This window comes from Arachis duranensis, chromosome 3 (genome assembly GCF_000817695.3).
Source record: "Arachis duranensis cultivar V14167 chromosome 3, aradu.V14167.gnm2.J7QH, whole genome shotgun sequence".
Taxonomy (NCBI): Eukaryota; Viridiplantae; Streptophyta; class Magnoliopsida; order Fabales; family Fabaceae; genus Arachis; species Arachis duranensis.
The window spans coordinates 31252525-31265672 of NC_029774.3; the positions used below are offsets into that span (position 1 = coordinate 31252525).

Sequence of the window (13148 nt, forward strand, 5' to 3'; positions counted from 1 at the left end):
CTTTACCATTTAGCATTTCTGTCCATTTTTAAGGTAATAAAAATCTATCAAAACCAAAATAAAAATATCCTATTTAAAATTCTGTAATAATCAATTTTGATGTTTACTCAAAATCAAATCGTGAAAATTTTGGTCTTTACAGTCTTTTGATGCCGAAATGTTGATTCTCCTAAATCCAGAAAACCTGAAAAAGTAGACAATAGTGGGGACACGTGAGAGAAGTAAAGAGCAACGATAATTGGTGGCGCGAACGCGCTGAGTAAAGATCGCGTTGTAAGCGATGATAGCGTTGTGAAGTTAGCAGCAAAAAAGTCGTGTCAACGCGCCAATGATCCTCATCATCTTACCCCTCACACCCGTCTCGCTACTATTCTTCGTTCTTCCTTCTTCTCTCTAACCCTTGTTCACTCCCCCTCTCTCTCTCTCTCTCCCTTTCTTCCACCTCTTCTCCCCTGTCACAATAATCTCATAATAATAACAACAATAATAATTAATTTTTGCCTGATCATATCCACGTCCACATAGCCCCTTATATAAAACCCTCAACTCAAGGCACTCAGCCATGACTGGCAGAGAAATCCTCCACAAGATGAAGGTACTCACTTCATTAACCTATCCCTTGTTTCTTTTTAGTTTGTTTACAACATGATTTACTAATTTATTTATTTACGTAGGTTTTTATTTTACTTCTTTTTCTTCTTGTTCTCATGTTGATCCTTTTTCAGTCATGTTCTATGGACTTTACGTTATTAGGTATTGCTTAAATTTATGTTTGTTGCTGTTGCGATTGCCGTCTAATGCTTATGTGTTTACCTGTTCTTTCTACATTGACTAGTACCTCAGATCTATGGGAAAGTAGATATGTTGCTATTTCTTTTTGTTTTAGGGGAGATTGATTTTATCTTTTTATTATTATTTACTACTATTTTTGTTCCATTTTTTTTCGCAAAAGTTGCTTTCTAGTTGAAACAGAACACATTGCCGGTATGAACAATGATATATGGACAGTGATAAAATTCATTGGTTAATTAGTAAGTTACTGGTATCAATCCTTTTGTGTGGCCAACAACGTTCAGAATTAAATGCACATCGTCCTTCATTGCTAACCTCGGATTGTGAATGAATCACGGGTTCAACATCCAGTTTCTTGACCTGTATCGCTTGTTCACATTAGAGGCAGAGAACAAATGGACAAAAAGTCCATTATATCCCTTTCGAAAGATTGGATTGCCATTGATATCCAATGCGCCAGCTCTTAGTAGTAAACTATGATGCACTTTTGACGACAAATTAAAACGAAATTTATGATGAGTATGTAACGCCAAGAAGTAAAATTTTACTGATATATAGGACTTGTTTCACAAGTCCAAGGATAATAGCAAAATAAGGTTATAATAATTGATTACAACTGCAATCGTTGTTCCTTGCAAAACAAGGTTTCATATGAAAATCCATTCCAGTATGACGAGTGATAGATTCTGTTAATGAGAGTTAGGTAAGTTAGTTGAATTAATTATGCATCTCTGCTAGGTGATTAGGAGGAGTTAGTTTGTGTTGGTAATAAGTTTATTGTAGTAGTTTGTACTTCACTTGTGTGTTGTCATTAATGAGAAGCTCTATCTGTTTAGCATTTATGTGATTCCTGTAATAAAATCCAAGTAGATTTTCTTCTTTATTTTTGAATTCCTTGAAAGCTTGATGCCTGTAGCTATACTTTATTTAGGAAAGTTTATGTTTATGGAGTAGACGAGTTCATAAGATTTCTCCTACTTTGTTTATTATTGCAGGAAAAAGTGTTGGGGTCATCAGATCCTGATTCAGGGAAAGGAAAGAGCAAGATGTCTAAGAACATAACTCATGGCTTCCATTTGGTAAAGGGAAGATCAGATCATGCTATGGAAGACTATCTTGTTGCTCAATTTAAGCAAGTCGAAAATAATGAGTTGGGTTTGTTTGCAATATTTGATGGCCACTCTGGTCACAGTGTACCTGATTACTTGCGGTCTCATTTGTTCGATAACATCATGAATGAGGTAATTAAGGTTCTTTATTTTTCTCCTTGCCTGATCCATATTCTACTTTCTGCTAATTATAAACTGCATTCAAATTTTCAGGCATATTTGCATATCTGTGGAACCTGAATTAAATTTAAAATTTAGCAATGCCAGCACAAGTTAATTGAATTTGATTACTATGCCTGATGAGAATTTAATTCATACTTTTCTCAAAACAAAATAATAAAAAAGCTATTGATAATTTGCTTCTAGGACTTCGACATTGTCTATCTTTATTTTCTTCCTCCTTTTGTTTTGTTTAATTGAACAGAAGTGCTACATAGCCCAAAATAACATATAACCTCTTTCTGGTCAACTCATCCCCCTTTTTTTGTTTCGTGTAGCCTGACTTCTGGACAGACCCTGCTAATGCTGTGAAGAGAGCCTATAGTGTAACTGATTCTACTATTTTGGAGAAATCAGGCGAATTGGGCAGAGGGGGTTCAACTGCTGTTACAGCAATATTGATTAATTGTCAGAAGCTAATAGTGGCCAACATTGGGGACTCTCGGGCTGTCTTATCGGTGAATGGCAAGGCCAAACAACTATCTGTGGATCATGAACCAAACACAGAATGGGAGGACATCAAGAACAGAGGTGGTTTCGTATCTAACTTCCCAGGTATGACAGTTAAAAATTTAATCTACTACTTCAGGTTTTCCTTGATCTGAGTTCCAAGTGTTGCAGTTAAAAAAAATTGGGGTGCGTTTGTTGTTTTCCCTCACAAAAAAGTAAATTTTTTTTACTGGGGAGAAACAATAGTTTTCAGTTGTCACATTCTGAATGAATTTCTCAAAATAATTTTTTCTTAAAAAATTAAAAAATAATAAAAGATATCAATTTTCAGCTTTTTCAGAAAAGCTAAACAATGTAGCCTCTAATTAAATTCATATTTCAGTTTTTTATTTAAGTTACATAAAATGTTAATAAATTACTTTTTTGAAAATTTGACACAAAAAATACTTCAACTCTGGTTAATCAAAAAAAAGGGAAGAAACTTCAGAACTTGTAGCTGAGTAAGCACATTTTTAAGTATTTAGTCTGATTTTTTATTGATATTGACTTTTAAGTTCTTCACTTAGAACATGATAAATTTCGTTCCAGAAGATACAACCTTTTTTTGTGATGAATTCAGGGGATGTTCCACGGGTTGATGGGCAATTGGCAGTGTCGAGGGCATTTGGTGACAAAAGCCTGAAGAAACACTTGAGCTCTGATCCATATGTGACAGTGGAGCTCATAGGTGATGGTGCAGAGTTTATCATATTAGCCAGTGATGGTTTATGGAAGGTCAGATTTCATATACCATGATATGATTTTTCTGCCGATTAATTCCTTTTTAAACACACACACAAAATGAGGTGCAAATTGACTATCTAATTGTCTAAATGTGCATTTTCTCATTGATCCCGCATTTATGTTGATCATTACATAGTTCCATTTTGTAAGATATATCAAACATTTATGCTGCATTTGGTTGTTTTCCTATTAAAAGAAAAGCTTTTTTTACCATTAATTTTTGTTGTTGTTAGTCTATTAAAATTTGAAAATTGTTTAATTTAGTTCCTGTCATCAGTTTGTTTGGTTAAGTGCTAATTTGACATGTTAAATCTTGACGATTTAATACATCTGCAATTATTAGAACAAACTAACTGTATGAAATAAAATTGGCAACTTTTAAATTTTACTAGATAAAACAAAAAATTTAAAGTGGAGTAAAGTACCAAAACTGATTATGAGACGCTGACAAATCTGACAATAAAAGAACTAAAATTAACTTGCATCCATAAAAGACGGACTTTGGTTGACAAAGCTAGCTGAATTCTAAGATCATCTCCATTAAGGAACTCATTCCAGTTCCTATTTATGGTCCATCTGACATAAAAAGTAACTCACATCAGTTTTTGCGTCATAAACAGTAAATATGAACTCAAAGCATCTCTATGTAATTATTTTTTTCAATAATATTATTTAAATTTATAAATTTAAAAATAATTCACTATTAAAAGATATTAATATTAAAAAAATTCATATATAACAATAATACACAATATATTAAATTTAATTTTTTAATATAAATAAAATGGTAAGTTATTATTGGTGAATATGAGTCCCCATTCAGAGGGACTCTTCTTTCTCAAAAACTGTGCAGGAACTCATTCTCTCATCTCTCCAACGGTGAATTCCTGTTTGTGTCAGAAATAGGGCTTCAACTTCTTGCCCATTGGAGCTGCTCTAAAAAATTATTCAAATTCCCAAAATACCCTTTTTAACCTATTCTATTTATCCCCAAATTCTAATCTTCCTCCAAACCAGGAAGAGTACCGTTTAATTGAGGTAAGAGAATTGCAGCAGATGTAAAAGGTCATTAAATACACAAGTGTTGGATTTTGAGAAACAAAAAGCTCTGAGATGTGTTAAGAAGGTGTCTAGTTCCAGGAAAGAAGCATTGCTGCAGTTTGTTAGTCCAATTAATGAACCCTCAAACAAAGGGAAAACGAAAAGGAAGATTGATTCTTCATTGTGTAAGAAACGGAGCCCTCTTTTTTCCCCTTCCTTTTTTGGTGAAAAAACTTGAGTAGCGGTGCAATGCTAATTCAATAATGGGTGAATGAAAGCACATTAAGGGAAGAGCATAACCAGTGAATGTTGAAGAGTAGTGGTGACGAAGAGTTAGAGATTAGGGGTGGAGTAGGATTTGAGTTTGAAATGATTAAATTATGTTAGGAGGGGTAATTTAAAAATTTTGAATAGTGTTTTAGGGTTTGGGTAATTTTGTTAATCGAACCCATTTTTTACAAGTACAAGGTGGTTTTAATTCTTTCACAGTTAGATTTGTCAATGTCATAATCTTTCATGGTCAGCGGTACTTTTATTCTTTAAATGTGTGTGTGGAAAGTGCAGATAGTTGAGGGATAAAGAGCTGCCCTCTATCTTAGACGTAGATATACTAATGGTGGATACACTCATACACACGAACATTAATTTACTAATCACACATTTATTCGATTTGATTTTAGGTAATGTCAAATCAAGAAGCAGTTGATGCTATCAAAGACATAAAAGATGCTCGGTCTGCAGCAAAACACCTTACTGAAGCAGCAGTTAACAGGAAAAGCTCGGATGATATCTCTTGTGTTGTTGTGAGATTTCAGTGATCGCAGAACTCATTTGTGTATTTTATTAATGTACAAACTCTGGAAATGTAAAATATATAACAATAATTTAGTATATTGATAAGCCATTGTATCAATTAGTAGCCTCTAAGGAATTCAGTGTGCGACTTTACTTTCCTGCTTTCATTCGAAACGTATTTATCTAAACCAATTGGAATAGACATATTGTTTGATGTAACATTGTGTAAAACTGTAAATTATTAGTTTTGGATTGTGCTTGTGATCAAAATCCAAAACTCTTGCAAATAACTATTTGACTACCTCCCTTTCTCCTTCTGGTACAACCATCTAAGCTAATAAGATCATCTGATCTATTATATACGTCATATTTAAATATATTTTTATTTTATATTTTTTACTTTTTGTATTAAAAGTGTAATAAAAGTGTGATAGAAAGTGACTGAAGATAATTTTTTTATAATATAAGATGATGGTATATTTATGTAGTGTTTTAAATATTTTTTCTTTATCATTTAACATGTCTTCTGACATGAAATTCTTTACATTAGGCAAAAAAACATATCTTTTACTTTCTGAATTTTAACTAAGTAAACGGTATTTTGGTCAATTCAATATGATTTGATCTATCTGTTATCTTACAGGAGGAGATTTTTGCAATTTATCAACAATTTGACAAAGAAAAACGCAACAATCTATAATCTTAGCTTTATCCATCCACATCATCACCAAATGACATGAACAACACTGGCCATATAAAGGGCTCCAAAATGGTGGGAAAAACCACTTAATGTCTAATTCTATCTTGACACTTGGACACTGAAAAATACTCATCCATCAAGAATAAGATGCTTCCTATTTGTTCCGTTAACTATAAAATTTTGACACGTTGTTGTGGCACTTTAGGATTTGATAAAGAAGAGTACTAGGAACCAGTAATTTTTGTGATTTGTAGTGATCAAATAGTCATCAATAATAATTTTAATGGTATGAGATTAGTGTGAGATTTCATCCAATGGCTCACTTTTTTTTTTGCTGGTTACATATTAGCCAGACTTTAATAAAGTTGTTGGCCCCTAGACTTTTCCGTTGAGAAAAATAGTGGCTGTGTAGTATTATTTTTTTATCAAATGTCTAAAGAAATAGAATTATGTTTAACCTCCTATTCAGCCGCCACTATGCCTTTTTGTCAGTACGGATACATAATGAGAAAAATAATAAAAAATTCTGCAATTCTTTCAATATACAATTACACCAAAGGGCATATGAGATCATACAAAGACTGTGACGATCTGATTTTGATTTAATTTCTATCTTACATATTCTATTTAAAATTACACCAAGGGGCATGTGATCTAATTACAAGACAGGGGACCGTGTGTGAGGAGTTGCTGAGAACATTTTTAGGTAGTGTTTGTTTTGAGGTAGTGAAACGGAGATTAGGAGATTGAAACTCAGTATCATATTTGTTGATTGATACAAAAATTTCAATCTCTATTTCCAAAATTTCAATATTTCAGTACTTCTAAAAAATGAGAACACAAATACTGAAATTTTTTGGGACGAAAACCAAAATTTTAATAACTTTTTTTTTACTCAAATGCGTTTATTCAAAATTTCATATTATAAATTTATCCCTCACCTCCAACTTCACCCCACTTCTCACTCCATCACCCAACCCATTCCTACCTTTCACTCCACCCTCACACCTCCGCCACCAAACACAACAATCTCATCAATCAGATTCAGCAATTACATAAATCAAATTCAATAACAATAACACAAAAAACAAGAACAATCTCATAAAAAATAACAATCTCATAATAGAAAAGAGAATAATAGTGAGACATAGAAGTTGCACGACGGCGTGGAATTAGCACAGAGACAGTGCAGTGACACAGAGAACAGAAACGGCATGACGGACCATCAGTGAGCATAGAAAACAGAGACACAATGGATTCAACCCCAAGTACAAGATTGGCTACGGCGGATTTGATTCCATCTACCTCGCAGAAAGTGAAGGCGATGGTGACAAAAGAGGTTAACAGTGATGGCAAAGTGAGCGAGAGTGACGGAGGAGCTCGACAGTGACGGCAGAGCTTGACGGTGACCGCAGAGCTCGACAATAACGGCAGAGCAGCAAATATTGTAGTCTCTATTTTTATCTCAAACTAAATAGGATATTGGGACATAATTCAGTCTTGTATACTTTACACCGAATACAATACTGGAACTTATTTCAGTCTCAGTTTCTCAGTTTCAATTTTTCTTTCAAACACTACCTTAAGTTATCAAAGCTAGTTTTATGAAAAGAAAAAATATAGGTAGATACCTCAAATCAGCCAACTTTTTAAACAACTCCAGTTAATAAATATTAATTTTATTTTTTTAATTTAAGATTCCATTAATCAATAATTAATTCAAATTTGAAAAATCAGAATTCATAACTGTGCCTCCATCCTTCTTACGTGACTGAGCCCTCCTCCCTTCCCCTGAACGTGAACCCGAGCACCCCTTCCCCTGGACGCGAAAGGATTCATAACCGCGCCTCTATCATTCCATATTCACTATCCGTGATTCTGGTGAAACTACTGAGCTGTTCTCCACCCCCCAACATGAACCCGAGCACTCCTCCCTCGAACGCGAATCACGACAAAACTCAGACCTTCCGACCGTATATGCCACCTCAACCCGTCCCAAACACCTGCCGTGACGCAACTGGAAGTAGATCCCGACACCATCCATTAAAAGACACATCCACGAGACACATCCAACACGAGACACCTCCATTAGAATACATGACCCATACAAAGACACATTAACAAAACACACCTGCATTAGAAGACAATTCCACATAAGCCACATTCAACACACATCCAAAAAGACAACTCTGTTAGAAGACATAACTCACATAAGACACATCTTAAAAAAACACCTCCGGTATATTCAGGGGCAGCTTCACGGTGCGATAGGGAGTAGTTCGAGGTGGCGTGTGTGGAGGCAAAGCACGGGAGTCGCATTCGTGTTGTCCAGCAAAAAAAGGACACGGCTTCAATGGACCTACGACGGAGACATGAAGCAGTAGTCGCGCAACAAGATGACCTTCCGGGTCTTGCGGTTGCTCGCAGACAAAACGGCGGGCAGCGTTGACTTGGGTTGACGCCGGGGACGATGACCTGCAGCAGTAGTGGTGCACTGGGGTGTCCTTCCAAGACCTGCGGTTGCTCGCAGATGGCACGAGAGACGGTGCTAGCTGGGGTTGATGCTGAAGAAGAAAACGCATCTGAAGGAGGCGGGTTGGGAGTCGCTATCGTTGGGGTTTGTGGGATGAGCCTCAATTGCAACGGTGAAAGTTAGGGTTAATTAGGTTTACTATAGGTAATTGGGTTAATTTGAGTTACTATAGTTAATTGGGGATGTGACTTTTCTGATAAAATGGGTTTTAGAGTACAATCTAATAGGAGTTGGCAAGAGTTGGCTAGACCCCTTTTGGTCACCTAGTAGGACTCTTATGAAAATAAATCATTTCCACCTACTATAAATATATGATACTAACAAACTAACGATATTTAGTGTGTAACTTTTGAGTAATTGGCTTGTTTTTTAATATCAACCTGCATATAATAAAGCATCTTATTAGTAGGGGTGAATATAGATATTATCGGATCAGATATGACCGAAATCTCGATCCGATCTGCACTAAAATTATCGGATCAGATTAGATCTAATATCCACGATTTTTAAGCTTTGACCAAATTCGATCCTTAAATTGGATCTCAGATATATCTGCAAAATATATAAATATTTTAAAAATCTTATTTTTATTAAAATTTATCAATAAAATACTATTTTTCTACTCTTTTAAACATGTTTACTCTTAAAATATTATTAAACATGTTTTTTAAATAATAAAAATAAAATAATATAACGTATATGATAATTATTCGTTGAAATAAAACATAAAAAATAATATTTACTTATTTTTTAATTTATTTATTTTTGCGAATCTGTAGATATGCGGATACTTACATGAAATCCACAATCCGATGGATCAGATCGATATCCACCATTTTTCAAATCAGATTTGAATAAATACCGCAGATATGCCGATCGAATCCAATTCATGAACACCCCTACTTATCAGCATAGCATAGAAAAGGCATAAAATTTGACAAACTCGAAACATATATGTATATTTAAGAGTATATTACTATTTTTTACCTTAAAAATTTTAAGCAGGATTATAAATTATATAAACTAGTTCGATACACATTAAAATAGGGTTAAATAAATAAAATTACACAACAAATTTCCAATTTTGCATAATTTTATTAAACTAATTCAACTTTTAATAAATATAAAGGTAATTTATCTATTTTATAGTTTAAATTGTAATATTAAATTTTCGTACTGAAAATGTAGTTTGTTATAAATTTAATCAAAAAAAGCAAAAATTTTGTTGCACTTAAATATTTTAAATAATCGTTATACCAAAGGTCACTTTTGTAGGAAAACATTCATATCCGAATATAAAAGGTTATTTTTATATTGTAATAATAAGTAATTAATTGTATAATAAAATACATTTTATACCGATGGTGCATACATAAATATATAAGAGGGTTAAGAAATGAGAATAAAGTAATAAAGTAGAGAATTAATTATTTTTAAAGTAAGATAGCTAAATTCATATATAATGAAAATTACAAATTTAATAGTGGAGAACTCTCACTTTATAATTTTACCAACTTTTGAAATTCTATATAATATACCAATTAGATAATTTATGTAACGACATAACTCCTAGTATGTCATGATCATACTAAAAGTTAGGCACTACTGACTTATCCTATTACCTATTAACTAATATATTATTATATAAGCCTGATTCTTTTTTAACATATTGCGATTTTGTGGGCAAAATTTTATTTGAAAATGTTGAACGATTTATCGTCGCGAGGGTATAAAAGTAAATAACATCACAAATATAAATATGAACCGAAATATTTACTTATCTCCATATATGTGTATAACGTTCAAAGACCCTATCAGTGTATACCTCATAAGATAAATATGTATATATGAACATATGACATTTTCAAGCTTTGACCCATACAGAAAGCGACCTAATTGGTGCCCAGGCTAGCCTAGCACTTCTAGACCTTTCTACTTTCTCTGTATACCAACAAAAAATAGACTAAACTAAAAAATACTAATCTGCCCATAGATGCATCACTTTCAGACAGGGGTAACTCCTCCCCTGGATCCTTCTCTGGATCTTCTTCCTCTGATCTCTTTGCAATAGATACTCCACCAAGATGAACTGCTACTCCCGCCACCTAATACATGTCCATTGGCTATGCAGGAGCTAAGGCTTTGCCTAATGGGCTGAACTGCTCCTACAGCTACAAGGCTATTGATGGTGCTGTCAGAGGTATCAGAGGTATAACAACATCTGGAGGTGGATTTGGAAGGTATCATTCGCCTGCGTCAGGCTCAGGTGTCACCTGATGTAGAGGTTGAGTATGAATCGGCGGACCAGAAAATGAATAATCGTGGCCGTTAGGATGTAACCAAGAAATAGAGAAATCATATAGCTGATCCAGGTTAAAATCAAGGCTATCTATTAGGTGTGTAAAGGGTTTGTCACGTAGTATGTACAAACAAACATGAGACTCCGCGCCCAAAATATAGTAGCTTATGAATATCAAGTCCTCATAAATAAATGGAGGGTCAAGCTCATAGAGCAATACTCCCGCCTCCATTTGAAAGGGGTGACAAAGGGTAAGAACTTGGAAGTTCTTAGTAAATTCAGTTATTTAAATTCATTATTTTCTTATTATTACCAGTCGATATTACTTGATCATAAGATACAAAAATAACAGATAACATGAAACACAGAGTAATAGTAAACAAACAGGGAATGCAGAAAGTGTAAAACAACAAGTAAACATGCACAAGATACAGAAAATATAATAGAAAAATATGCGACAAACAAATATCATGCATGTCTGGTACTAGTGCAGGTGATGAGCTCATGTGTCGATTTCTACCCGCTCCCGACATAACCCAGCAGCCGGTCCGGGTAAGGCTTTTCTAGAGCAAAACCAAATTAACCATGTTGGCAATACCTCTGTAAGCAACTCTCTTACAGGAACAGTCCTCTAACTGAGTATTCACGTCATACTTCTATAAGCGACCACACCTTACAGGAACAACTTGTCAGACTGAGTATGTCTGGAAAAGCAGCTCAAATCCACAGGCGTCCCCGTCCTTATATTCAATCCAAAGGCCGAAACAACATTCACCAGTTTCTATAAGTGACCTCCGACTTATAGATCCCGCTTTTCTTATCCTTTAAAGCTTAATCATTCACTTTATAAGTCTCAATTCTCTTTTCTTTTCGTATTTTTGTTTTTATTCGTCATACATAATCTTTTCAGTTTAATAATCACATATAACACTCTTCTCGAGTTTTCCCTAAATGTTTTACAAAAAGATTTTTAGGATTTCTCTAATAAATTATCTTTTTATGTCTTTTACTATAATTACCATTATATTCTTAAACCTTTACGTTGCTTATATCATATTTTGCTTAACTTCTTTCTTTATCTTTTAACTTTTAAATATTACTCTTACATATTACACCTGATCTTAGAATTTTGATTACTTATAACTTAATCATAAATTTTAGTTACTTATATCTTAATTTATTAATATTTTAATTAATTATCTTAACTCCTCGATATTTTATTTAATTGTACTCTACCTCTGTAACTTTAATAAATTATATTTCTTTCTTATTATGTTTCAAAAAATCCATTTTACTTTTATATATTATATATACTATATATTTCATAATATATATATACTAAGTTATATCATGTATATGATATATATGATAAATATACTATATTTTATATGATGATATATGTAAATATTATGTATATAGATTGATATTGGTGTCTGTCACCCATCACTTCCATTATATATATACAGAAATTAATTAAAGAATGGAAGTAAAAATGATGTTGTTCTCATATATTGTTGCATTGAGTGTAATCCACAAATGTGGATTTGCAAAACTCAGTAACCTGCAAAACGCAGGTTACGTTTTAAGTGCACTTGAAAATGGCAGAGCTGCATGCAGGCTCCAAAACGCAACATGCGTTTGGCAGAGAAGCAGCTTGAAGCCTCGAAACGTGTCCTACTCCCTGCATGCAGGCAATGACTGAACGTGTTGACCACTTGGAATTCCCAAAATGCTAGTTGCATTTAGCAGCAGTCAGGAGCAAAATGCAGGTTGCGTTTGGCAGGCTCTCAAGCTGTATGAACGCTAGTGATTGCATTCAACCTTACCGGCAGAATTTGGTAAGAAACTTCCCAATCACCGAAAATTTTGGCGACAGATTTCTGCTTTGCCAACCAAGCCTTATGGTAACTTACAGTGTAGTTGAACCTCGACTGAACTTCTGCAACAATGGACTTCACCTTTATCGACGAGTCCACTTCAACCAACGGCCTAATGGCATCTGCAATTATGTCTGAGTCCAACTTGACATGATCTTGTGAAATTGTGCCCATGGTGCACGTGTGTTTGCCATTGTATCTCCTAATCTCCTAACACCCCTTCTTTCGAATCAAGATAGCTCGGATAAGCAAATCGCACCCTGCACCATAGCCCTTACATTTCGCATAGAATGTTTGCGGCTCAGACTCATAAACAGTGTAATCAACTCCTTTAGAGATTGTGTAATCTTTGATTCCAGATATCACCGAATCCCTAGAACCAAATTCCATTCCGACACTAAACTCACCATCTTCCACCACAACGTCGCCTTCACCTACAACATGCGAACCACCATCAGTCGGACAAAGCATATAAAATTAATGGTAGTGGTAACTTTAATTAATAACCATAAGATAACATACCGATATTCGCATACTCAGAAAATTCTGG

At 34.1% G+C, this 13148-nt stretch overlaps 1 protein-coding gene across 1 annotated transcript; it reads left to right on the plus strand.

The window, feature by feature from the left end:
* The first annotated feature begins 218 nt into the window (after nt 1–218).
* Nucleotides 219–5490, plus strand: LOC107478516 (probable protein phosphatase 2C 39). The gene is made up of 5 exons (XM_016098649.3): nt 219–595; nt 1788–2033; nt 2399–2675; nt 3190–3344; nt 5075–5490. Exons 1-5 carry the CDS (start codon nt 563–565, stop codon nt 5210–5212), a joined length of 849 nt encoding a protein of 282 aa, XP_015954135.1. The 5' UTR covers nt 219–562; the 3' UTR covers nt 5213–5490.
* The last annotated feature ends 7658 nt before the right edge of the window (nt 5491–13148 follow it).